Here is a 25,879-nt window from a genome sequence, read left to right as displayed (position 1 = left end):
AGAACAGAGGAGCCTTTGAATGGCTCCCAGCAAGCAGCCTGGGGAGGGTTTGCTGCAGTGGGCAGCAGGCACACGCTGGGGGCAGGGAGGCTGGGGCAGCTCCTCTGCTGAAGATTTCTTCTCCGGCCCACTGATTTGCTTCTCCGTGCTGTGCTCAATGATGGGGTCAGTTTTGCAAGGGACAGAGAAAAGCCACTTGAAGGACAGGCCCTCCTCCCACCAGCTTTCTGTATCTCCTGTTGAGCACCTCCAATTGGGCTCCTGAAGCTGAAGGTTAGGGCTAAGGGTGAACAAGGGGTTCAGATCAGGAAGGGAGATGAGTGGAGGTTAGGGGTGCTCTGGCAGATTTCTAGCAGTTCTCCGTTGCTTCTTTAGCTATCTACGGATCTTACCCCTACCTTGAAGAATGTCTCACATAAAGAGACCCAGAGGCTAGAAAGATGAGAAAGCATTAGAAACATGAGACAGAAGAAAGGTCGAGGTAGGTAGGGGAAATGAGGGAGGGGCAGAGGTTTGGGGGAGGGGGGTCCAGGAGGCTATGGCAGAGAGCTAAAGAGCAGTAATCTCCTGTAAGGGCCTTTTCCAAACATAGCGCCAGACCTTGCTACAGATAATCTTCCCCATTCGTCTGACCTGGAACATGGGGCCTTGGCTTATAAAGCGGCGCTAGGCAGGAGGTCCTACTGAATTGGGGCATTTGGCAGCCAGGGTACCAAAACCTGAACAAGAGGGAGTGTCCAAGCTGCTCAAGTACCTCAAGATGGCGCCAGAGAGCCAGAGCTGAGCGCTAGAAACCAAGTATTGGAGTGTGAGACTCTGTGTGTGACACGGTGTGTGACTCGCCGAGTGTGTGACAGGGAGCTTGTGGCACTGTGAGGGTGTGTGACACAAGTCGTGACACTGAGCGGCTTCACGGGGTAGAAATTAATCTGACTCTATGAAGTGTGTTAAGTCACCGCCACAAGTGCGTGGCAGCAGCTCTGCGCGGCCCAGAGGGCAGGTGATCAGGGGACCCTCGAAGAGCCTGAAATAGGAGCGTCGTTTCATTCTCACACTTGAATATCTTCCTCGCCCTCACTCTAGAGCTCCAAGATCCCATCCCCTAACCTTTCCACCATCCCCTTCATAGTCTCACCCCCACTGCAGCTCCGATCGGAGGGGGAGGGGCGGACTTCCCCTGAGGGCAAAGAGGATGGGCCACTCGGGGTGACTCGGGGGTCTGACTGGGAAAAGGGTGGACCTGGTTGGACAGCTGCCCAGGGAAGATGCTGGGGAAGAAAGAACTAGAGGAGACACTTCCCCTGCTTTGATTTCCCAGGAGGCAGAGGGTGTGTGGGGGGGGGCAGGTGTTTGAGGCTGGAGAGAGCAATTCCGAAGGGGTCCTAGATGGGAGCTTGGGTGGGATGAGTGTAAGGTAAGAGCCGAAAAGGAAGCCTGTGAAACCGGCTTTAGGCCGGGGAGAGGGAGTGGGGGGGCGGGCAATGTAAGAGGAGGGGGCGCTTGTTTGGGGGCGCGGTGCTCAGGGTCCCCTCCTTGCGGGACCAGAGCAGTCCCAGCTCCACCTCCCGGTCTAAGGGGGGGGGGCTGGAGGAGGGCGGGCAGGCCGGGAGGGAGGGGGAGGGAGGGGGCGGGCCGGCTGTGCGCTCCGCTCTCTGCTGGCTCCGCCGCCGTCGCCGCCGCCGCTGCCGCCTCACACACTAGCGGAGCGGGAGCGCGGCGCGGACGCGAAGCCGCCTGGCTGCTGCGCCCACAGCCTGCCGGAGCCGGAGCCTGAACCGCAGCGCCAGCCCCAGCCGTGTCGAGCCGCAGCCCGCGCCGGGGCCGGCGGCGGCTCACCGACAGCGGGGCGGGCGGCGGGTGCTGCCCCGAGGCGGGTAAGGATCTAGCGGCGGCGGCTCGGGGCCCAGAGCGGCCATGGCCGGCGGGAGCTGAGGGAGGGGCGCTCGGTGGAGCAAGGCGATCGGGGCCCAGCCGGTGTCCAGCGCGCCGGGGCTGAGGTGGAAGCCGTGGGATACTGAGTGGGGAGGTTGCGGCTGGAGCTCCCTGGCCTCCGAGGTCCCCTGCAAGGAGCGGAGAGAAGGGAGGGGGTGCTGACTTGGACCCCAGCCCCGGTGTCCGCACCCGAGCGCGCGACAAACCGCGGGGATGAGAGACTCCAGGAGCGCGCGGAATGGAGGTTTGGGGGAAGCGCAAGGCCCTCAGTTTAGCCGGGGGCTGCCGAAGGAGAAGGCAAGCTAGGGACATTATCCACCACACACACACACACACACACACACACACACACACACACACACACTTGTTGGGCGATTAGCTCAGCTCACTCAGGCGCTTCCAGCTCGTCGCGGACACCTGGAAGAGCCACATCACAGACACATACATTCTTTCGTACATATGTGAACACAGACATACCTCCCGCACACCAGCGCCCACTGGGCACAGTCACCGGCTCAGAATCTGCTTCGGTGCCTGCAGGATCAGGAGCCGAGACACACAACCCGTGGCCATAGATAACTACAGCACAATCGGGTGTGATACTGGGCAGTGCCAGACACACAAACACAACCTCGTGTCTTCATGTACGAATATGACTGCCTCAGTTCTCCAAGTGAACGCTCAAAACCTAGCTCCCTGCACATACCGCTGAAAGAACACACCCTAACAAAAATGATTGCCCACTCCTTGGCCAGGACATAGGTATACAGCTCAGGTCTTGCTTGTCCCCCTCTACTGCACCCACACACAACCCAGTGTCTCATAACACGCTTTGATAACACACACCCTAGCACAGAAGTACCTACAGGAGAGACTCAAACAGAATCCATTGCTGAAAGCACTGGTTGTCACACACACCTAATACCAACAGTGTCACATTACACTCCGCAGAGCGCGCGCGCGCGCGCGCACACACACACACACACACACACACACACACCCTACAGACTCCACTCTCCCTGGCCAGATCCCCTCAGGAGAAGCCTCCAGGTTCTCCTAGAGAGCACCAAAAGCCTTGTCACCTCAGTCGGGACTTTGTTATTGTAAATATCGGCACAACTGGAGCCCCTGGGCCGGCCAGACCGGCTTCCCGGCGGCACCTCCCCCTACTTCCACTCCCGGGCCTGACCTGCTGGGTATTCCGAGAACAAGCTGGACAGGGCAGGCCGCGCCATGCCGCCACCCTGGGGCTGTGTGACCCTAGGCCCTGATGCAAAAGGTACAACACTGAAGCAGGTGTTTGAGACCTTTTCCGGGCCATTTAGCTGAGTTCTCCGAGCCACCTGGGTCCCTAGTACACCTGGGTCCCGCACACCTGGGTGCCCCTCTACGAGGGCCCGGCTGCAGGCCAGTCCTGTGTGCTGACAAGGCCCGGGGGCCGGAACGGACACCGCAGCATGCGCAGAAGAAAAACTGGTAGGCGAATAGGACTCTCGTCCCTTCCTTCGGCCACTCTCCGGTAGTTCAGGCTTCTGGCCTCAGTTTCCCCAGCAGTAGAAGGCGGCTGTTCTTTCGGCATGAAAAACGGGTAACGCTGAGGCCATCGAGGATGAGTGCGGGGCAAGTACCCCGTTTCTGCCGCCGTGAGAGGATGGGTTTTATGAGAATGTCCCCGCCCGGCCAGGCTCGCGGCTTTGTGATTCCGGCGCCGGCTTTCTCCCTGCCCCCCTCCCGGCGTCCGCTGTGCTGCTCCCGCCGGCGCCGGCTTGTGGGGGACCTAGGCGGAGGCCGGAGATGCGGGAGAGGAGGGATTCCCCGCGGCGGTCCAGGAGGCAAGGGACGCGAGTGGCCGCCTGGCCTAGGAGAGTTCTCACTGTGCTGCGCCTCACCTAGCCTCACCTTGGGCTCCAGAAGGCCAGGCGTCACCGTGGTGGGGGGCGGGGGTGGGGTGACTAGAACCTTAGGAGCCGCCGCCGTCCCACCACACGCGCGCGCGCGCGCACACACACACACACACACACACACACACACACACACGGTCTCCTCTGTGAGGAGGCGCTCGGGCGTGCTGGGTGTGTGCTGAGAGCTCTCACTGACCAAGATGGTGAGGACTAGGGCTGCTCATGCTGGTAAATTCCAGGACTTAGTACCGGAAGGTGCAGGACTCTTCCAGCACCTGCTCTTTGGTCAGATGCCTGGACAGGGACAACCCAGAAGGTGTTTGTGTTACTGTTAGAGGTCCAGATGTGTGTGATAGCACCTGGAGATTACTTTCTTGACTGTGTGTGTTGAGGCGGGGGTGGGGGGTGGGGAGTGGAGGTCCGCGAAGGAATTGAGATCTATTATAACAACTAGGCTAGGGCAGAGGATGGGTTCCAGGAAAGAACCTAAGAAATCTCGGAAAAGGGCGAGAAACAGGGTAAGGGAACAGGCCTGGGTTCCGGTGCAGCCTTATCTAGTTGTCTCTCTTCCTTCACCCATGCCTAGTTCCTTCCATGTTAGAGGGGGCCAGCTATAAGGGGGTATCTTGCAGCTCTGGCTACTTAGGCTGAGGGCTGGGCAAGAGATGGTGAGTGCTTGGAATGGGGCCTGCATGAGTGGGGAGGAGCTAAGAGGGAGTCCAAACTCTGGTGTGGGGTGAGAGGTGTCCCTGCCAGGAACAAAGCTAGTTGGTGTTGGAGAGAAGGTTTTGTTAAGCAATGTATTGAGCAGATACTGTTTGCCAGTGCGCACTGTGGGTGCATAGTAGAACACATACGCCTATCTTTTCTTTCAAAGGCTAGCAGATTCGTGTGTTCCTTCTTTGAGCCAGAGAACACCTACTATGTGCCTGGTGGTGGAGTGAAATGCTCTTTCATAGGATTAGGAGACTCACAATCCTTCTAGCAATGTAATAGTCCTTAGGTGCACTGGACCTCATTTAGCTCCCTCAAATAACTTCAAGAGGCAGGGTTTTGGGGTGCATATATGTGTGTGTTTTAATGTATTACCTTTATTTATTTAGTTTATCTGTATGCACACACACATTTGGAGGTCAGAGAATGACTTTCAGTAGTCAGTTTTCTCCTTCCACTCTGTAGGTCTCAGGAATCAAACTGCAAGTTTCTTTATCCACTGAGCCTTCTCTCTCGCTTGCCGAGAGGCAGGATCCCCTCTCCCTATTTAATAATACAGAAATGGGCTCAGAAAAGTGAATCACCTGGCTAAGGTCACAGGACTGGGAAGTGTTGGGGTGAGGGTTTGAACTCAGCAATCTGGTTCAAGAATGCAGGTGCCTGGAAGCCTGCAGAGGCTAATAGAGGGTTCTGGAAGATAGGAAAGGAACGGGTACTGCTCGCTGTGGGAAGCCTCTGAACAGCTCCACCCCATGCAGCTCTACTTGCTTCCCCTCCGCCCAGGCTCTCAGATGGTCTCTTTGTCCTTTGGCGTTTTTGCGCTTGTAGCACCAGTGGCTGTTGTGTAATGGTGCTGGGGCAGGTGTGGGGGTCAGAGGCTTCAGAGCTGACCTGGCCACCGCAACAGTGAAGGCTCCAGCAAGGAGTGGACCTTGGTTCCAAAGTGGTGTGCCAGTGAAGGTTGCTAGAGAGCCCTTACCTGCTCTCATTACTTCTCAGGTGTTCAGATGCTGTGTCCCCTCCTTCACTCCTAAAGCCTTGATGGGCTTTTGTTGTTTGGTGGGGAGGGGTTTGGTTTTGTTTTTTGTTTTGTTTGGCTCCTCGATCCTCATGGAAATGGGTCACTGTGCCTTTCTCTGCTTAGGGTCTGTCTTGCTAGGATCCCAGGCACCCATGTCACTGGGTGGAGAGGCACCCTTGCCTAGGAAGGTAGCCTGTGCAGATAAGGCAGCTTCAAAGGCTACCGCCGGAGACTAATGACTCCCAACACCAACTGCCAGGGACAAAGTTCAGCAATGTTGGGGGTAGGGATGTGGAAAGGCCACTTCATTGCTGCTTCTCCCAGCCCTTTCCTGGCAGGCCACATGACTCTCCATAGCTGCAAATGGCTGGGAGGCTTGGGTTCCTCTTGGCCAGATCAAGTTGGCAATCTAGGGTTGGATAAGAGGTAATAGATGTAGTAAATACCATTTCAACCTCAGGTTTCTGATGATTCTTTTCCCAAATTCTGTCTTTACGAGGAGAAGCAGTGCTCTTTAATAGATCCTGCCTGTTCATAACTGTTTCGTTGACTAGGCTGTTTTACATATTTTTGAGTCTTAGAACATCAATGATGGTACCTTTAATCCCAGAAGTAGGTGGATCTCTGAGGACAGGCTACACAGAGAAATCCCTGTCTCAAAACCCAAAAATGATTTGGGGGGGGTGCCATAGTAATAAGTAATATCCACTACAGTTTATTGGGATGGTGGTGGTGTTGGGAGACGGTGGTAGCAAAGGTGGTGATGCTAAGAGTTTGCAGGGCTTAAGCTCCTTTTCAATTCTGTCAAGGTTGTTTTCCAAGGCCTTTGTATCACAGTTGCCTAGGGGGTTTCTCTGGGTCCCACCTTCAAATCAGAATTCCTAAGGGTAGGGCCAGATAATCCTTACTTTGGTAGAACTCTCCAAGTACTTCAAGTACCTAAACCCTTTTTAACACTTGTTGTCCCCATGTTGGGCCACCGTCCCTCTAGACCCATCCCCATAACTTCCTTGGGTTATGCCTTACCTGGTGGCCTTACCTGGTGGCAAGCCTTTCTTGACTGCCTCTGGCTTTTAAAGAGAGGTGGGGCTAGGAGGCCTTAGGGGTTTGTGTCTCTGGTTGTGATCCCTAGATAGGAAGAGAGCCCCAAGTGAGAGGTTTAGTATTAAGCTTTCAAAGTGACCATGAATCAAAGTCACCCTGACTTTGTCAGACCACAGACCCTTGGATTAGTTGCCAACTGTTATGAACAGACATTTTCCTAGAAAAATCCTGCTGGATAATGTGATCACCAAATATGAACTCTTCCCCACCTGGGGATGGGAACAAAGTGAGGGAGCTTGGAACGTCCCTCTGGAGACACTTTTTGAGTTGGAGCTTGACATATGATGGAGGGTGGATCCAAATGGGGCATCATAAAATCCTCCCTTTAAAGAGTGGCTGAGAATAAGCACGTGTGCTTATCTGGTGAAAGTCTCATAGGTTTAGGAGGGGCCTATATTTGGGGGTGGCTCCCTAAGGGAGGTGAAGTGCTTGAGTTGTGCAAAGGAATCTGTACATTTGGTGAACATTTGCTGAACGTTATCTCTGAGTAGAGTCAAAGTGGAGATTTGCATTTTATCCCAGTAGTTTCCTAGGGAATTGGCAAATAGGCAAATAAGCCATTTACCATACAGCTAAGGCCACCAGGAGTTAAACCCTGGGAATCATACAACACCTTTAACTGTTTGCTTCAGGTCTACTGTGTGTCTGGGTCCAATGCAGGTGACACAGTAAACAATTAGAGGGTTATAACTGTAATTTCAACTCTCAAGAGGCTGAGTCTAAGGCCAGCCTGGACTACATCTTGAAATTCAGGTCAGCCTGGGTTACAGTGTATAAGACCCTGCCTCAAGAAATGCTCTCTACTTACTGTCCTATAAGAAAGATAACCATTAGCTGAAAGATAACAGGCTGAAACTACACTGTGCTAAGTGCTTTGAAAGAAAGACCATTTGTTGAGTGCCTAAATAGTAATAAACATTCAGCCTGCATTAACTCAAACCCACTAAAAAATAGATAGTATCCTCTCCATTTGACAGATGAAGAAACTGAGGCTTTCGATTGTTTACGTCAGGAAATAGGCAGCCAGGACTTGCCTCACATTATCTGAAGTCACAGCCCAAGCTCATCTCCACCCTGCTGCCATCCTTACTGGTGCCAAAGGGATACACAGAGACAACCCAGCAAACTGACAGCCATGAGCTAGAACCACTGTTAGAGCAGATGGGCCCACTCTTTACTGCTCTGTTCTAGTGCCCAGGATACAGCCTACTATATTGTAAGTGACTAACAAGCTTTTGTTGAGTACGTGAATGAGCACTTACCACATACCCAGTTTTTACCAAGCTATATCAGTCAGGGCGCAGAGGTGGGGGGGGAGGTGTGTGAGCATATGAACTCTTGCCTCTTTGGAATGTCTGGCGTCTTCCTGAGGAGGCAGAGAACACAAGAATAGGTGCCCAATACTATAGTTGAACAACAGGGCCGGGCGGTGTCCGGGGCAGCCCAATGAATCATTGCCTTTGGATTGGAGTAGACAATAAGTGGCTGTGAGTTGGAGGAAGGAGAGGTCACTGTGGGCTGGAGAGGCCTAGAAAGGCATTGCAGGGTTACAGGCGGTGGCAAAACCTGTCTTCAGTGGGATGGGCAGTGTCAGGCCTGGGATAGAGATTCTAGAAGTAGGGAAAGTGAATGGAGCCTGAAACCCTCTTCCCTGCCCACAGGAAATGCTGGACCAGAAACTTGGGATTTGAATAGAGGAAGGGTTTGCCATGGTTGTTTTTTGGAAATGATAGACCGGTGACTGGGGCAGTCTGGCAGGTCTGATAATATGGGCAGGTGGACAGCTTCAGGATGGGGTGATGAAAGAACAAGCCATTGTGATGATGGTGGTGCAACTTGTAGTCTAGGGTGTGCACAAGCACAGCCCTTCCTGGAAGGATCTGGGTGGCAGAGAGAGTAGGGTTTAAGATACGATGGACCAGTTAGAGATGAGGGAAGGGATGAATATGCAGCAGGTTCTGGATGTAGCCAGGAATAAGGGTCGAACAGGAGACAAAGCCAGGTGTGGTAGTGCACATCTGTAATCCCAGCATTCTGGAAGCTGAGTCAGGAGGAGTTCAAGGCTAGTCTGGAATACCTAGTGAGATGAGACTTTGTCCTTTAAAAAAAAGGAGGTCTGGGGGGAATATAGCTCAGTGGGAGACAATTTATCTAACATGTGCTTAATTCTCAGAAAGAAAGGAAGAAAGGGAGGAAGGAAGAGGCCAGGAGGTAGCTGATCATCTGGAGAGCAGAGACAGTAGACCAGTGAAGGTTGATGGTGTCACTGCAGCTCTGTCCCCGTGAGACCTGTTGGGCTCTCTGTTGCTAAGGACAGGCCAGGGAAGTTCCCAATGTCAATCTGAGGGTCAGTCAGTCCTAACCCCAATCTGTACTCCTTTCGTCTACACACCTGCCCATGGCAACAGGCAGCAAGGAGTGCTGGGAACTCGTGTGTGTGTGTGTGTGTGTGTGTGTGTGTGTGTGTGTGTGTGTGCGTGCGTGTGTGTACACGCGCGTGCGCACCTTGCTTTGAGATACATTTGTGGGGAAGTCAGGGAGAGCTAACACCTATTCAGTTTTATCATTTTCTTTTTAAAGTGTTTTTATATTTATTTGGGGGGAGGAAATGCATGTCACAGTTTATGTATGGAGGCCAGAGGATAACTTACAAGGGTGAGTTCTCTCCCTCTGATGTAGGTCTCAGGGATGAAACACAGGTCATCGGGCTTAACAGCAGGCACCTTTACCCACTGAGCCACTCACTGGCCTTGCTGCTAGTCATTTTCACAATATATTGGCATTCAATTGTGGGAGTGGGAACACTGGACACTGTGGGTGCTGTTTGTCAAAAAAGGAGGATTTGGGATGTAGAAGCCCATACACGTAAGCTTATTTGGCATCTTAGGAGAAAGGGAAATGAAATACCTTCCCCCTCTTCCTCTAGCTAAGATGAATGGAAAGTATGGACAATAATGACTCTCAGGGTCTGTGGCACCTGAGGGGTGGGTACCTGTTGCTTTTGTACTAAAGATGTGGAGAAGAGTTCTCCAACTGGGGGTGTCCCAGGCCTAAGCCTCCCATTGCTTTTACTCCCTATCTCAGTATCAGGGTAATTACCATGGGTGACTAAGGCAGGGTGCTGGTGAGAAGAAGGTGTTGTGCAAAGCATAGAGCTGAAAGCAGGATTGGGGGGCGGTACCCTGTGAACGTCAGCTGGGTAAGGGCGTGCCATGGGCAGGAGCTGCTGTAGGTCTGCCTGCCGTCTTACCAACTTCTCCAGCTGGGTCAGAAGCAGCTGCTACACCCCACTGTGGGTGAGGCTCTGGGCTCTGGGGTCACATTTCTGGCCTGGGGTTGACTGTCTGTGAAAGAATGGTGAGTCAGTGGGAGAAGGAGAGTGGGGGTTGTATCTGTCAGCCTTTGGGGTCAACGTCCTCTTCAGAGCTGATGGCCTTTATTTACTTTGTGTCTTCTTGTAGCTCTCCTGATTCTGGAGCCTGCCAGGATGGGGCCTCTGAGGCCCAGCCCAGGGCCTGGGGGGCAGCGGTTGCTGCTGCCCCCCTTTCTGCTGGCACTGCTGCTCCTATTGGCTCCGTCTGCAGGCCGTACCACCCAGGTAGTATACAAGGTGCCAGAGGAACAGCCGCCCAACACCCTCATTGGGAGCCTTGCTGCTGACCACGGTCTTCCAGATGTGGGTCATCTGTATAAACTAGAGGTAGGTGCTCCTTATCTTCGAGTGGATGGCAAGACTGGTGACATTTTCACCACAGAGACCTCCATTGACCGAGAGGGGCTCCGTGAATGCCAGAACCAGGTCACCGGGAATCGCTGCATCCTGGAGTTTGAGGTGTCTATCACGGACCTCGTACAGAATGGCAGCCCCAGACTGCTAGAGGGCCAGATAGAGGTGCAGGACATCAATGACAACACACCCAACTTTGCCTCACCAGTCATCACCCTGGCCATCCCTGAGAACACCAACATCGGCTCACTCTTCCCCATCCCATTGGCCACAGACCGTGATGCTGGTCCCAATGGTGTAGCATCCTATGAGCTGCAGGCTGGGCCCGAGGCCCAGGAGCTGTTTGGACTGCAGGTGGCTGAGGACCAGGAAGAGAAGCAGCCACAGCTCATTGTCATGGGCAACCTGGACCGTGAACGCTGGGACTCCTATGACCTCACCATCAAGGTACAGGATGGCGGTAGTCCTCCACGCGCCAGCAGTGCCCTGCTGCGTGTCACTGTGCTTGATACAAATGACAACGCTCCCAAGTTCGAGCGGACATCCTACGAAGCTGAGCTGTCTGAGAATAGCCCCATTGGCCACTCCGTCATCCAGGTGAGAGGCTTCCTCCATCTAACTTGTCAGGATGACCCACATTTAGAAATGGGTCCCACCAAAACCAGGTGGGAGGTTCCTTCACTTAGGACAAACAAACAAAAAACAAAAATCCCCAGAATGTTGGGAAGCTCCTTTCTCCCCAGCCTCAGCCAAAGGAGAATTTCTCATCAACCTCCTTCCTCGCCTCCATCTGAACAAGCTACAGTGAAATAGCATCTAAATAACATCATACCTCCCCATCAGATTCAACTTCTGGGAAGTGAAATTGCTCCAAGCTCAGGGAGTGCCTTCTCCATAGCCCAGGCTCGATCAAGTAACTCACCTTTTACCCAGTAGACCCTCTCCTGCCATGAGAGTATCTTCCCACCCAGGGGCAGGTCCCTTTAGCCAGGTGACATTTTGCTTTGGCACCTTATTGTGCCCCTTCAGCCAGGAAGGTCCTCGGTTTTGACAAATCACACTGGACTGTTTATACAGTTGCCTCCTTCCCAAGCCATGGGCTGCCATGGTGTTTAAGACAGTTGTGGATGGGGTCAGTAACTCTATGAAAGTTCTCAGCGCCCTTCATGGGAACCGCCCCAGGGGCTGGGCAGCAGCTTGGTGGGGCTGGGGCCTGGGAGGGAGCAAAGAAGCGTCCCTGCAGACAGGTGGGTGTATCTCCTGCTGGCATCTCAGCCCTGGCCTCCTGCCAGCCCCATCTTCTTTCTCCTTCCCCGTGGGCTGAAGCTATCTCTGTCCATGATGTGAGCAAGCCCGAGAGAGTTCAGCTGGCCTGGACACCGTTACCCAACCCGAGAGACCCTTCGTTCTGGGTCCTGGAGATGAAGTGGGTGGATGGCAGTTTTTATCTTTTCTAGAGGCTGATGGACTAGAATATAGAAATGAGGCTGAGAAAGAATAGAAAGACAGCCGTTCGGGATGGTGAATAATAATAGCCCAGGTGCCAGGCACTGTTCTAAATGCACTATTCGTATTGTATAATTTAATCCTTACAGTACAAGGTAAGTAAGCATTATCCCCATTTTACAGATAGGAAGCTGAGCCCATAGATTTCTTAATTTGCCTGAGCTCAGAGTCCACCTTAGCTCAAGTCCTACAGTATTGCGTTACATCTTCTCAGTGAGGGGACACAGGACATAGAGTCCTTAGAGGTTGGCAATACTGGGAAGTGGCAGAGTTAGAACTGAGCAAGGGTAGAGACCTAGGAGTCATAGACAGAAACAAAGATGGGAGGTGAGGAGGAGACAGCTAAGAAGGAAGATGACCAATCTAGAGACAGGGAGGGCATAGGAGCGTAGAGCTGGTGGCAGACAGACTGGGGTTCACTAGGGAAAATGGCTAGAGGTTTGCCTTCAAAGGTGTGAAAGAACACCAGTGTAGCTGGAAATCCTTGTCCAGGAGTCTCCTTAGAAAAACCTTGACAGGTATGGATGGAGTTCCCTTCTTAAGGAGGGCAGAAGCCCAGCAGTGCAGGAGGGCCTCCAGGTATAGTGCTCAACACTATGTAATTGGATTTCTTAGAAACAGATGGACGGGTGAATAAATGAACAAATGATTGACAGGCAGATCAAAAGGAAGGGGGAAATTATTTAAGAATCACCTGTTAAGTTCTAGGCAGCATTAGGTATTTCTCTATATTATCCCATTTAACCTTCACTACATCTATACATTTGTTGAGTGAGGCTTGGGAAAAATTAAATAACTGGCCCAAGGCCACACAATTAATTGGAACGCATTAGAGCTGGGATTTGAACCCAAGACTTTGATTTTGCTCCCTAGAGACTGCCAAGGTATGCTGCTACTCCTTTCCACCCACTACCCCTCAGGCAGGCAGGCAGACAGACAGACAGACACTTCATTACATTCTGTTTGGCTGTAAATACTTCAACCCTTCACCAGTGGTACCTAATAGTCATCCTCGTCATCCCCACCTGGCTTCTGTTGGCCCATTCCCACCCATGTTTGCATAGACTTGGTTCCAATGCAGGGCGGCATTGGCGTGGGAGGGTGTGCCCACTGCAAAGGGACAGGCAGTTCATTGTTTGGTGCTGGAAGCCCAGCCTGCTGCCAGCAGGCTCTGTGGCCTACACCAGCCCCTCCCTTCTGGCCCCAGGCTCAGGCCGGATTCCTCACACTGGTGCCTTGCCAGCAACAGACAACAGTCAAGGAGCTGCAGCAACAGGTTTCCCCAGTTTGACAGCAGTGGCTGGGTTGGGCCTGCTGGGCGCTTTCTGACCCGTATCTCTATCTGGCTGCTTTCAATAGAAATCCCCTCCCCTGGGGCCTTTAGTTGAGTGTGGGGGTCTTCACGTGTTGCATGCACACACATGAACAAACACACCGTCTCCCACTCAAATATCACGTTTATATTCGCATATTTGTGTGTATGTCACATGCCTACATACGAGGTATGTACATAAGTACATGCATGACTACCATCTCTACTGCTCAAACACTTTCTCGTCTTTTCAGAAGGCGGGAGTGGAGGGGGGTGAGATGGGGTGGGAGAACAGTTCATTTGGCTGAAAGCAGTTTACTCAGTGCTTGTCGGCTCATCTCTGTGTTTAGGTGGACTGGTACAAATGAAGAGTGGAACGTAATTCTGCCTGGTCCTAGTGATGCGGTGCCACTAAGAAGGATTTGCATGCTGCATCTGGGCTCTTTAGGAAAATAGGTTAGCAATGCCTACCAAGGTGTCAGGCCTAGAGGAAGGACTGTATAGAGTGCTGCTTTTGGGAAGGGTGCTGAGTTAGCTTCTTTGAGTCTGGTGTGCTTGTGGGAAAGGACATTGGCAACACATGTGCCTTAGCTTACTAACCTGTCCGTGTTCCCTATAGGTGAAAGCCAATGACTCGGACCAAGGTGCCAATGCAGAGATTGACTATACCTTCCACCAGGCACCTGAAATTGTCAGGCGTCTTTTGCGACTAGACAGAAATACTGGACTTATCACCGTCCAGGGCCCCGTGGACCGTGAGGATCTAAGCATTTTGCGTTTCGTAGTACTTGCCAAGGACCGAGGCGCCAACCCGAAGAGTGCCCGTGCCCAGGTAGTCGTGACGGTGAAAGACATGAATGACAATGCCCCCACCATTGAGATCCGAGGCATAGGGCTAGTGACTCATCAAGATGGGATGGCTAACATATCAGAGGATGTGGCAGAGGAGACTGCTGTGGCCTTGGTGCAGGTATCTGATCGAGATGAGGGAGAGAATGCAGCAGTCACCTGTGTAGTAGCAGGTGATGTGCCCTTCCAGCTGCGCCAGGCCAGCGAGACAGGCAGTGACAGCAAGAAAAAGTACTTCCTGCAGACCACCACTCCTCTTGACTATGAGAAAGTGAAAGACTATACTATTGAGATCGTGGCAGTGGACTCCGGCAATCCCCCACTCTCTAGCACCAACTCCCTCAAGGTCCAGGTGGTAGATGTCAATGACAATGCTCCTGTCTTCACCCAGAGCATCACTGAAGTCGCCTTCCCAGAAAACAACAAGCCTGGGGAAGTGGTGGCCGAGGTCACTGCCAGTGATGCTGACTCTGGCTCTAATGCAGAGCTGGTGTATTCTCTGGAACCTGAGCCAGCTGCCCAAGGCCTCTTCACTATCTCGCCTGAGAACGGAGAGATCCGGGTGAAGACATCACTGGATCGAGAACAGAGAGACAGCTATGAGCTGAAGGTGGTGGCGGCTGACCGGGGTAGTCCCAGCCTTCAGGGTACAGCCACAGTCCTCGTCAATGTACTTGACTGCAATGACAATGACCCCAAATTTATGCTGAGTGGCTACAACTTCTCAGTGATGGAGAATATGCCAGCGCTGAGTCCAGTGGGCATGGTGACTGTCATTGATGGAGACAAGGGGGAGAATGCTCGGGTACAGCTCTCAGTAGAGCAGGACAATGGTGACTTTGTTATCCAGAATGGTACAGGCACCATCTTATCCAGTTTGAGCTTTGATAGGGAGCAACAGAGTACCTATACCTTCCAGCTGAAGGCTGTAGATGGTGGTGTCCCACCTCGCTCAGCGTATGTCGGTGTCACCATCAATGTGTTGGATGAGAATGACAACGCACCCTTTATCACTGCCCCCTCCAATACATCTCACCGGCTGTTGACCCCACAGACACGTCTTGGTGAGACAGTCAGTCAGGTGACGGCAGAGGACATTGACTCTGGTGTCAATGCTGAGCTAACTTACAGCATTACTGGTGGCAACCCTTACGGACTCTTCCAGATTGGATCACATTCAGGGGCCATCACCCTGGAGAAGGAGATCGAACGGCGCCACCACGGGTTACACCGCCTAGTGGTGAAGGTCAGTGACCGAGGCAAGCCCCCACGCTATGGCACAGCCTTGGTCCACCTTTACGTCAATGAGACCTTAGCCAACCGCACACTGCTGGAGACCCTCCTTGTCCATAGCCTGGACACACCATTGGATATTGACATTGCTGGGGATCCAGAATATGAGCGTTCCAAGCAGCGTGGCAACATCCTCTTTGGTGTCGTAGCGGGTGTGGTGGCCGTGGCCTTACTCATCGCCTTGGCAGTGCTCGTGCGCTACTGCCGGCAGCGGGAGGCCAAGAGTGGCTATCAAGCTGGCAAGAAGGAGACTAAGGACCTATACGCCCCCAAGCCCAGCGGCAAAGCTGCTAAGGGAAACAAGAGCAAGGGGAAGAAGAGCAAGTCCCCGAAGCCTGTGAAGCCAGTGGAGGACGAGGACGAGGCTGGGCTGCAGAAGTCCCTCAAGTTCAACCTAATGAGCGATGCCCCTGGGGACAGTCCCCGGATCCACCTGCCCCTCAACTATCCGCCAGGCAGCCCCGACTTAGGTCGCCATTACCGATCCAACTCCCCACTGCCTTCCATCCAGCTGCAACCCCAGTCACCCTCGGCCTCCAAGAAGCACCAGGTGGTGCAGGACCTGCCGCCTGCAAACACATTTGTGGGTACCGGGGACACCACGTCCACGGGCTCTGAGCAGTACTCCGACTACAGCTATCGCACCAACCCCCCCAAATACCCCAGCAAGCAGGTAGGCCAGCCCTTTCGGCTTAGCACGCCCCAGCCCCCACCCCACCCCTACCATGGGGCCATCTGGACCGAGGTGTGGGAATGATAGAGCAAGTGTGTCTTAACCTGCCATAATCAACTAGATCGTGTGGGAGCATCCTGAGCTAGCTGTGGGAGGTGGGGGACACTGATCTGGGGGTACTGAGGCCTCACTAAGGACCCTGCTGCCTTACCCAGATATGAAAGGTTAAGTAAGCAGAGTGGAAACCGATGGGGGGAGCTCTGTAGTGCCTTCCCTGATCCTCCCCACAAGGGAGAAGTCTGTGCCTTGTCAGATCCCAGGATGCTGAACTAGCTACTAGGTCTTTCAGGTGGAGCTGATGGGCTGGTGAAAGGTTTGGAGACAGAGGGGAACAGGGTAAAGTGGGAGGAAACTATTCTAAACCTGGGTCTGTCTCGGAGATCAGCTATTCAGGTGCTCCTTTGGAGGGGACACAGAAGACCTAGAACCTGGGTGGGGACTCTGCTGGGGAGGGGAGGACCTCCCCACTCGTGCCTTCTTTATGTATTGTGTATTAACTTCTTCCTCATTCCCCAGGCCCCGGGGGCTGGCCCCGCATCCCCTACCCAGCCCTATCCATGTGGCCCTGACAATAAAGTTCTCTATTTTTGGAGTTTTGGTTTCTTATTTACCTGAACTGAGAGAAGCAGTGAGAGAGACTGGAAACAGCTTTGTTTTCAAATCCTGCCTCGATTTCTCCATGTCTATCCACCCTTTATCCCTCCCTACTCCCTAGGCCTGCCTACTTTACTCCAGCCCTATCTTCATATATCATCTCCTGCCCACTTGCACACCTGTTTCCATGTCTGGAGACAGTTCCAGCCTTCAGATGGAGGAGCATGGTAGCACGCTCCCTCACCCCATGTCTGTGAGACCTTCTCTTCCTTGCATGAGATGCTTCACCATGAAAGGGTATGAGCAGAGGCTCTACTCCAAAGCAAATTTCCCCCCCTATCTGCCTAAATGGAGTGGCTTCTGAAAGACCTGAAACCAGAGCACCTGTGTGGGGTGGCAGCCAGCCTTCCTGCCTCAGGTGAAGCCAGAGAACCTTTTGATTACACCATCCACCTTCCCTCAGGGCAAGCTCTTCCCCCAAGTCCCTTTCCCAGCCTCTTCATCTCACTCAGCAATTAGCTGGCCCTGCCCTATGTCTCCCCATGATCACCAGCCTGGGCTCCAGAGAGGGAGGGCCCTGAGAAAGGGGCTTCTCCAATGCTTCAGAGACCCACTTTATACCCTCATGCTTGATGAGCCATTGTCATAGGATGAGGTGTCCCAACTCTGCCTTCTGCCCAAGGCCACCTGCCGCCCCTTCTTTCAGCCCCTTACTCTAGCCAGGACTGCCAGCTAGCTCTTTTTCTCTCTCTCTCCCTCCGTCTCTCACTTCTTGCTCTCCTGGGTCTGCCCTGTCTCTGGTTGTGCCTGAGGGAAGTTAAGGTGTGGGTGAGGGGCCTCTGGTCCTGGGGGAGTCTCTGAGGCCAGAGGCAACCTATCTCCATGGTGACCAAAGAGGCTTGGGCCACTCCCAGGAGGTCCAAGGCGCCAGCTCTCTTCTTGATTCCATCTATAAACTCCACAAAGCCCTGTGGCACCCCAACGTGAAAAACACCTGAGGGTTTGGAGGAGTGGGATATGGGGTCATATCTAGTTGCAACCTTTTTCCTGAGAAGTCCGCTGTCAGTCGGATGATCTCCAGAAACTCCCAGCCTCATGTTACTTCCCTTCCATTTTGCCTTGCAATCATTGCTTCTTCCTTTCCTTTAGTCCACTGATTTTTTTTTTCTTTTTCCCCTCAAGGTCTGAGGGTCTGTACCTCATTGGGCTCCAACCACACTGAATACCTCCTCCCAACATTTGAGTATAACCAAACCTTACACTACCCATTGTCACTGTCAGAACACGCAGGCTAAGTTCCTGCTGCATGCTCAGCGAAGTACTCCACTTTGATAGAAAAAAATGGTGACAAGTGGAATGAATCCCAAGTGTCAAGTGAGGGGCTATAGAAGGCTTTTCTGTATGTGTACTGTAAAACTATTTTAACTTTCTTTTTGAGACAGAGTTTCACTATGTAGCTTTGAATGGCCTGGAGCTTGCTAGATAGATCTGGCTGGCCTTGAACTCATAGAGATCCACTGCCTCTGCCTTCCTAGTGCTGGAATTAACTCATGTGCCACCACGTCCTAGTCTATGAAACTTTTATTACTGCTGTTCTTTGGGAAGGCCTTGCTAGGTTCCGGTACCATGTGTGAATTCACTCAATGCTCATAAGTTTGTGACACAGGCCAGTTCATTATAGTCATTTCACATAAGTGAAAACTAGCAGTTGATGGAGTCAGGATTTAAGCACAAAGCAACAGGGAATCTGATTCCCAGAGTCTGCCATTATCTACTATACAATTAAGAGTGGATTCCATGATTAAGTTAGTGAGAGACTAGTTATCACATCCTATAAAATGTTCTGCAGAACCCTGTAACAAAGGGTGAACTTGTTAAACTTGTATTACTGAGTTTTCCATATCTGTTTGACTGTAGTACCTCCTACTGTTAGGGCTTCTGGGAAAAGAATAGGAACCCAGAGCCAGCTTGTTGGTGATGGGTGAGATTTGGGCAGAAGGGCCCCCTTCCCTAGGGTCACTGGGAGCAGCTCTTGAAGCAGGGGTAAGCATGACCAGGTTGGAAGCAGGAAGAGGGCAGAAGGAGAACATTCTGGTTGGAGTGGAAGGTATGGAAGAGAGTAAAGTGAGCTTGGAAGAACTGTATATACATTGTAGAGGACAAGGATGCCTTGCTAAATGTCCCTCAAGATCAAAAGTCTCAGTTTACCAGATGAACTAAATTTTAGAAAGAGCATTTGCTTTGCCTAACCTGTGTACAGCCCTAGCTCAATCTTCATTTGTGCTGGAGGGCAGTGGGAGGGGGAGGGGGACCACTAAGGTTTGGACTAAGAATGGCACTGAGAATGATGGGTGGATGGATTTGGCTGGATTTAGGGAGAAAGGGTTAACAATATTCAAGATCCTAATTGATAGGGTGTATGGTGGGGATGAGGGAGAAACTCCCAGAATTCCCAGGTGGATAACAGCTTTCTGAGTGTGGGTGATGGGATAGTAGTGATGAGCTCACTGCCTATGTGAAAGATGATCGATGAGAAATAATTTGATTTCAGACATGTTGGATCTGGAGAGTCAGTATGGGTAATCCATGAAATACTCAGCAAGTACTCAGGACGGGAGACTGAGTGATTTGGAACCTGATAGAACTGCAGAAGCAGTTAAAGTTAAAAATAACCGCCCAGCATTTCACTGATGAGGGAAAGCTCAAGGGACTTGCCCTCTTGTGGGACTGAAGCCCCTGATTACCAGGTTCTTCAGGGAAGACGGGCTGATGGCCAGTCTTGACAGAAAACGGGAAGCACCAATGACCAGGCTGTCCCGTGCCTTTAAGAACCATCTTGGAGCCTGTTTGGCCCACTGCTGGGTGGACCTTGCTCCTTTATAACCTCCTACTCCCAAAGGTGCAGGTCAATTCTGGAGACCTTGTTTCATCACCCAGACCTTGCGTTGTTTGGGATTGAATGGGTTCCTGACATGGTGGGAAGGCAGCAGTGGATTGTCCTCTAACCAGTCCCAAAGTTCCTTACCCTGATAGCCCTACCTTTGTCCTCAGACATTAATAGGAGGTTGCAGAAGGGGTGGGCTTGCAAACCTGAGGTCACCTCTTGGTTATTTCCTTGACCTTTTATGAAAGGGCCACAGAGTTGAGACAAGGTGCTTCTGCCTGTTGATTCACCAACAGGACCTGGGCCTTGCTGCTCCTCTGGCCTCCAGGGACCCAGGATCTGTGCCCTCCACAACTCCTAATTTTTGGTTGGCAGGAAAACCAGTGGAGGTCCCAGGTGGGTGGCTTGATGGCTGTGCCAAGTGCCAGGCTGAGGTTGCCAGGTTCCTGGTCTGATCATTAACCAGTGGCAGGCAAACAGGATTGCTGGCAGGGAACAGCCTGTCACTGTTCTGTTCGCCCAATGCCAGTACCCAGTCTAAACTCAAGTCTGGTTCCAAGCAGGAGGGGACTCCTAGAGCTCCTTTCTGTGTCCTAGAGGAGACTCCATAGAGAGCCTTCCCAATATTTGATGGGTGTCACGTATTCCACCACACTGGGCCTTGCTCTCTGCAGCCCCTTCCCTGACATGGAGCACTGGGATGTTCCGTTTATGTTCTCTGACACAACATTCTAACTTCTCAAGTTCCCTCTCTTCCCTACATCCGGTCCCACACTCAGGCCTCTATGAGGGGATTTTAGAGGGCAGGGGCCTGAGTAGGAGGGACTCTTGGAGGCCTCAGGACTGCAAACTTGGTCTGAGGAGCAAGATGCAAGAGGTTGGCACCCTTTGGATGGAGGCAATGGGAAGTTGCATAGCAGTGAGACAGGAGAGGAACTCAAGCCTAGAAGGTACAGTTAGACTAAAGGGGATGGTTATGTGTGAAAGAACTGTGTGGGAGATAGGAGTCTTCCGCTCTCAGGAAGCTATTTTAGACGCTTGGGGCTGTGCTGCTGGTGTTTAGAGGCCAGGCTGGCATCTGGAGTTGGCTGAGACTGTGCTGTTCTGCTCGTGGGCTCTACTCTGTACTATGGCTCATTCTGTTCTGAAAGGCCAGGGACGCCATGCCTGTGTCTGGAAGCTGTGCTGACATAGTGTTGTGCTGGCTAGGGTTGTCATGGCAGTCTGGGGCTGTAACAAACAGTGGGGTCTATGCTGTGTTGGGACTTTCAGTATGTGGACTCAAGCTGTACTGGAAGCTAGCCTCCAATTAAGAGGCATCTCTACTAGAGTCTGTGCTTTCTGGGCCTATGCTGTACTAAGGGGCTGGGCCTCTTCTTGGCTGTTGCTGAGGCCTGGGTGGGTCTTGTCAGGCTCAGGACTGGTGTGGTGCTGGGCCCCATGGAGGAGGCTAGCCAGCCAAGAGTAACGCTCTCTCTCCCTACAGTTACCTCACCGCCGTGTCACCTTCTCGGCCACCAGTCAGGCCCAGGAGCTGCAGGACCCTTCACAGCACAGTTATTATGACAGCGGCCTGGAAGAGTCTGAAACGCCATCTAGCAAGTCATCCTCAGGGCCCCGACTTGGTCCCCTGGCCCTACCTGAGGACCACTATGAGCGAACCACCCCTGATGGCAGCATAGGTGAAATGGAGCATCCTGAGAACGGTGAGGAACCTCGGCATGTCTGAGGCACCCTGGGAATGAGTAAAAGTCCAGGAAGAGCGGTGATGCTTTCAAATGGCCTTCCGTGTCTTGAGGTCTATTTGTGTGTTCTGAAGTAAGCACCTGCTTTCAGACGTATCTGCTAATTGACTCCTCACACTCTCTGACCTAAGAACTGTATGGTACCCACTTTACAGTGGGGAAAACTGAGACTCAGACAGGTTCTATAACTTGCCCAAAATTACACACCTGGACCGTGACCGACCCGGAAGGGATTCATATCTGTGTCTGACTCCGGGGTCTTTGGGTTCAGCATTGCCTTACATACATAGACTTCCGGGGAACAGGTACCCCTGAGAATGGTGGCCAGGAGGTTCAGGTGATGGTGAGGAAACTGGAAGGAGCTTGGTCCCCAAATGAGTGAGAGGATTTGAGATGGGAGCATGATGCTCCCAGATGCTGTGAAGAACTCAGAGAAGGATGGAATCTCCCCCATCCCCCCAGCAGAAGAGAGGGATAAGGTTTGCCTAAGGAAGAGCTGGAGGAAGTCTGGAAAGGGTGGGCCTCTCTAGGAGGAGGTTGAAGGGAGGAGCCGGAGCAGAGGTGAGTGTGGGAATGGATGGTGAGGTATATTGTGAGAGTATGCCCTTGCTGCACATGCATGTGTGTGTCCGTAGGAGTGTGTGTGAGAAGGTATTCATGGCAGCCTGTGGAGGAGATCTGAATAAGCCAGCCCTTGGGATAGAAAGACTCTGACTTAGAGCTGTCCTTGGCTCTCATACCTCTTAGTCCGAAGTCTCCCTACTCCCCAGAGATGGAAAGTGCCAGTCTTCACCCTGAGTCATCGGGCTCTGTCTAACCTCTCAGGCCCTGGGCCCAGAGCACCCTCTGCCCCCTCCCCTGCCACTCCACGCGTGATCTCATGCCAGTCTCGTCCTTTTTGTGCCCGCGCAGAGCCGGCTGGCCGGAGCAGGCCCTGAGGCAGAGTGCCAGGTAGGTGGGAGCTGCTCTGGGGTCTGGGGTCTATGGGACTCGCCCCAGCACCCAGCCCCGCCCACCCAGTGCTCTGTGCCATACTGGGTCCCCCAACTGTGAACTAAAGAGCTTTGGCGCATTGAGGGTTAATAATAACAACAACAACAACAAAAAACAAAACAAAAACATACACACACAAAAGATCCCATCCTCACCTTACACTGGCGGGAGGCCAAGCTAGGGTGGGTGGTGCTGGGGGAGCCCCTGCCCCAGGCAGAGCTCAGTCATGTCCCTGAGGGGGGTCACAGCCTGGTGCTGTCCCTGAGTGAGGGCGGCCCAGGGACAGCTGTGACAGGAAGTGCTCATGGCCCAGCCGTTCCCATGGAGACTCTTGCTGCCCAGCAACCACACTGGCTACTGCTGATGTCAGGCGGCCAACTCCTGTTCCCGTGGGTGTTCTGGGCAGGGAGCTGGGGGCAAGGCCAGGGTGGTGGCTGGTGAGGGGCTGGTGTGAGGTGGGCAGGGGTTGCATGTGTGTGCTTGTTGTGTGTGTGTGCTTTTGTGGGAACATCCCACATAGAAGCTTGTCCCCCCCCCCCTTGGCTTTAAAGTAAGGCATTGCTGTGCTGATGTGGGGCGGGGTTCTCAGGAAGCTGGGCGCATGTAAGGCTGGAGGGGACTTGGAAGGAAGGTGTGTGCCGTCTTTGTCTGTGGACAGGGGTGTCCAATGGAGTAGATATGTATAACCAGGACTCAGGAGGGGGCGGGGCTCTAAATTAGGATGGGATTTCCTCAACCTTATCTGAGGGTGGATTTCCATGATTGAACCTGTCTGGAGACAGGTGACAGTTTGTAGATGAGCTGTTTGTGCACCTGTCTGAGGGCAGAATTGGTGGGTGTGTGAGAAGAGTGTTGGAGGGAAGATAATGCTGGAAGAACAGCACCTATTTAAGGTGTGTGTGTGAGAGAGAGCGAGAGCAGCAGTGCAGTGGGCCACAGGTGGATAAAGTAAAGGGGGCTATGTGTGTTGCTCTGTGGGCAGGAGAAACCGCACCTCAGTTTAGAAGCAGAATATATATGATAACGGGAGGCCATGGAGCAGAGCTTTCCGAGGCTGCCATCTCCAATGGCTGTCCTTGCTTTCCTACAGACCTTCGCCCTTTGCCCGATGTCGCCATGACGGGCACATGTACCCGGGAGTGCAGCGAGTTTGGTCACTCTGATACATGCTGGATGCCTGGCCAGTCGTCTCCCAGCCGCCGGACCAAGAGCAGCGCCCTCAAACTCTCCACCTTCGTGCCTTACCAGGACCGAGGAGGGCAGGAGCCTGCGGGCGCCGGCAGCCCCAGCCCCCCGGAAGACCGGAACACCAAAACGGCCCCCGTGCGCCTCCTGCCCTCCTACAGTGCCTTCTCCCACAGTAGCCATGACTCCTGCAAGGACTCGGCCACCTTGGAGGAAATCCCCCTGACCCAGACCTCGGACTTTCCACCCACAGCCACACCGGCATCTGCCCAGACCGCAGCCAAGCGTGAGATCTACCTGTGAGCCCCCTTCTGGCCGGCGGCCACCCCTCCCCCAGTCGCTGGCCAGCTCCCAACTGGGTCTATCCCAGGGCCCCAATCAATCCCTCCAGCGTGGACTCTGTGGCCAGGGTCCGATCCGTGGAGTACTGGCTTCAAGACCACGTTGGGCATTGCCCAGATGCAGGGTCCAGGTCCTTTCCCCCCATTCCTACCCCTTAGCTCCAAGGAGCCCCTCTTCCCCCCCTATGGGGCTCCACCCAGCGGATGCCCACGAGGGCTCCTCTGCAATGACTGGGCTCCCTTCCATCTACTTCCAGGGAGCACCCCCTTGCTTTGGGCAGATGGTGGAGTCAAGAGTGGGCAGCACACTTTAACTCATTGTTTCCTTCATGGCTGACCAGGGCAGTGTAGCCTTGCAGCTGGGTTAACTGGGGGACTTACTCCCTGGGAATGCTCAGAGGAAGCTCTCCACCACCGGGGCTCTGTGAAGGGCTGTTGTTACCAAAGGTGGGGTGGGGATGGGGTGAGAGTGCTGCGAAGACCTCTTCCAGTGCTGCTCCTGGGCTGGCCCACCTGCTCACAGGCTCAAGCCTGATCCCATCTGGGCACCCCCTTCCCTGCTGGTCTTGCGGTGTCTGTATATAAGGACCTTGGAATGATGTCCCCATTTCTGCCTGATTTGCAACTTTTCTCGTTGATGTTGTGTTGTCTTGGGGGGGCCCCTCTGGGGGGGGACCTGCCCTGTGCCCTCCTCCCTGCCGCAGTGCCCCCCAGGCCTCTATTGTTCCATGTTGTAAATACCCCTGGGGCCGTTGTGGGATGGGGGGCGCAGGCCAGGGAAACAAAGGGTGGGTGGGGGCGGGGACAGGGGTAACATTTGCCTATCAGCAGAGCTGGGCTTTTATTTAATTTTTTTTTAAAAAAAAAATACAAATCTCTATTTTTTTGGAACTGTTGCGCTGTGCCCTGGGGGTGGGGGTGGGGAATCCCTGCTCAGACTGGCCTCCCACACCCAGATGAGCATTACAAAGGGGCCCTGAGGCTGTGGGGGCCAGCTGGACAGGGATGGGATGACTGTGCCTCTGGCCTGGTTGGGTGAGTTGGGAGCAGGAAAGTTTGCTCAGGGGGTGGTTGGTTGCTGCCTCCTATAAGGGGGGACCCGCACCTTGCCTCCTCCCTGCCCTCCAACCCCCAGCCCCTGCCATGACTGACCCATCAGCCTGTAAAACCACCATTGCCTTGATCTCAGGGGGTGGGAGGGCTGCCTCGGGGCACCCTGGGCTCCAGGCCCCTTCTTCCAGTTGGGCTTCCCTTCACCAGGGTCAGGGGTCCCATGGGGGAGGGGGTGGGGAGGTTAGGGGGCAGAGAAGCCCAGTCAGCCATGATGAGGTGGGGGTTTTCTTCACCTCAGGGGGCCAAGGTATGAGGGGTATCCCCCAGAGCCCCCGTCTCCCACTGTGGCCATCTCAAAGCCTCAGCCTCTCTTCCTTCCAGAAGCCCCCACTGCCTTGGCCCCTACCTCTCCAGCTCCCCAAGGGCCCAGGTGGGAGGCTGGAGACTCAGGGTATGGCCCCCACTTGACTTAGTCTGAGCTTGGGGGGGCGGCCCATGTGTGGGAGGGGTGGACAGGCTGCTGGGTCCTCTGGTGCCTTTGGGAGCTGTGCTGCTGGAGTCTTGACTCCTGTAACCCCAGAGACCCCACTCCCACCGCAGAAAAGCCAGGGGGCTGTAGAATCGCCCTATTCTCTGCCTCCTTACCCCCCCTTTTGTTTGGGGTAACAGTACTGGGAAGGAGTGCATTGTTAGGGTGGTGGCCCCAGCATCCACAGCCCTCGACAGGAGGGCAGTGGGTAGGTGGTTCAGATGACAACAGCCAGGTCTAGGGGCTGGCCGAAGGCTCCTTTCCCTGGGGGAGGCCCAGGAAGCGGGCCAGGGGCTTGTTAGAGACACAGCCCCTTTGCCCTGCACAAATGGGGCAAGTGCAATAGCGGTGGGGTTGGTAGCATGAGGCGCAGTGGCCTGGAGGGCTGTCCTGGGTCCTAAAGGTTAGGATCTGGACAAAATAGATTGTATGAGGCCCATCTGCTCAACGGAGAGGGGAATCC

General features: G+C 53.6%; 1 protein-coding gene across 4 annotated transcripts; it reads left to right on the top strand.

The window, feature by feature from the left end:
- Positions 1–1,654: 1,654 nt before the first annotated feature.
- On the top strand, positions 1,655–24,459 carry Pcdh1 (protocadherin 1). 4 transcript variants are annotated; one of them, XM_051200894.1, is made up of 6 exons: positions 3,008–3,408; positions 10,134–10,996; positions 13,837–16,032; positions 21,057–21,276; positions 22,228–22,266; positions 23,399–23,547. In XM_051200894.1, the coding sequence occupies exons 1-5, from the start codon at positions 3,390–3,392 to the stop codon at positions 22,251–22,253; spliced, it is 3,324 nt and encodes a 1,107-aa protein (XP_051056851.1). In that variant the 5' UTR covers positions 3,008–3,389; the 3' UTR covers positions 22,254–22,266; positions 23,399–23,547. The 4 variants fall into 4 exon arrangements, with proteins under 4 accessions (XP_051056849.1, XP_051056848.1, XP_051056851.1 ...); XM_051200892.1 differs by lacking the exons at positions 3,008–3,408; positions 22,228–22,266 and adding an exon at positions 1,655–1,874 and having other exon boundaries at positions 23,399–24,459; XM_051200891.1 differs by lacking the exon at positions 22,228–22,266 and having other exon boundaries at positions 3,006–3,408; positions 23,399–24,459.
- Positions 24,460–25,879: the final 1,420 nt, after the last annotated feature.

The sequence above is a fragment of the Phodopus roborovskii genome, unplaced genomic scaffold (genome assembly GCF_943737965.1).
Source record: "Phodopus roborovskii unplaced genomic scaffold, PHOROB, whole genome shotgun sequence".
NCBI lineage: Eukaryota > Metazoa > Chordata > Mammalia > Rodentia > Cricetidae > Phodopus > Phodopus roborovskii.
The sequence above is the reverse complement of the archived record's forward strand: the minus strand, read 5'-3'. Positions and strand labels throughout refer to the sequence as shown.

Bases quoted from the DNA above. Each gene is read 5' to 3' on its own strand.
- Pcdh1 (XM_051200891.1), top strand. The intron at 10,997-13,836 runs GTGAGAGGCTTC...TGTTCCCTATAG, and splicing joins TTGGCCACTCCGTCATCCAG to GTGAAAGCCAATGACTCGGA. The intron at 21,277-23,398 runs GTGAGGAACCTC...GCTTTCCTACAG, and splicing joins AATGGAGCATCCTGAGAACG to ACCTTCGCCCTTTGCCCGAT.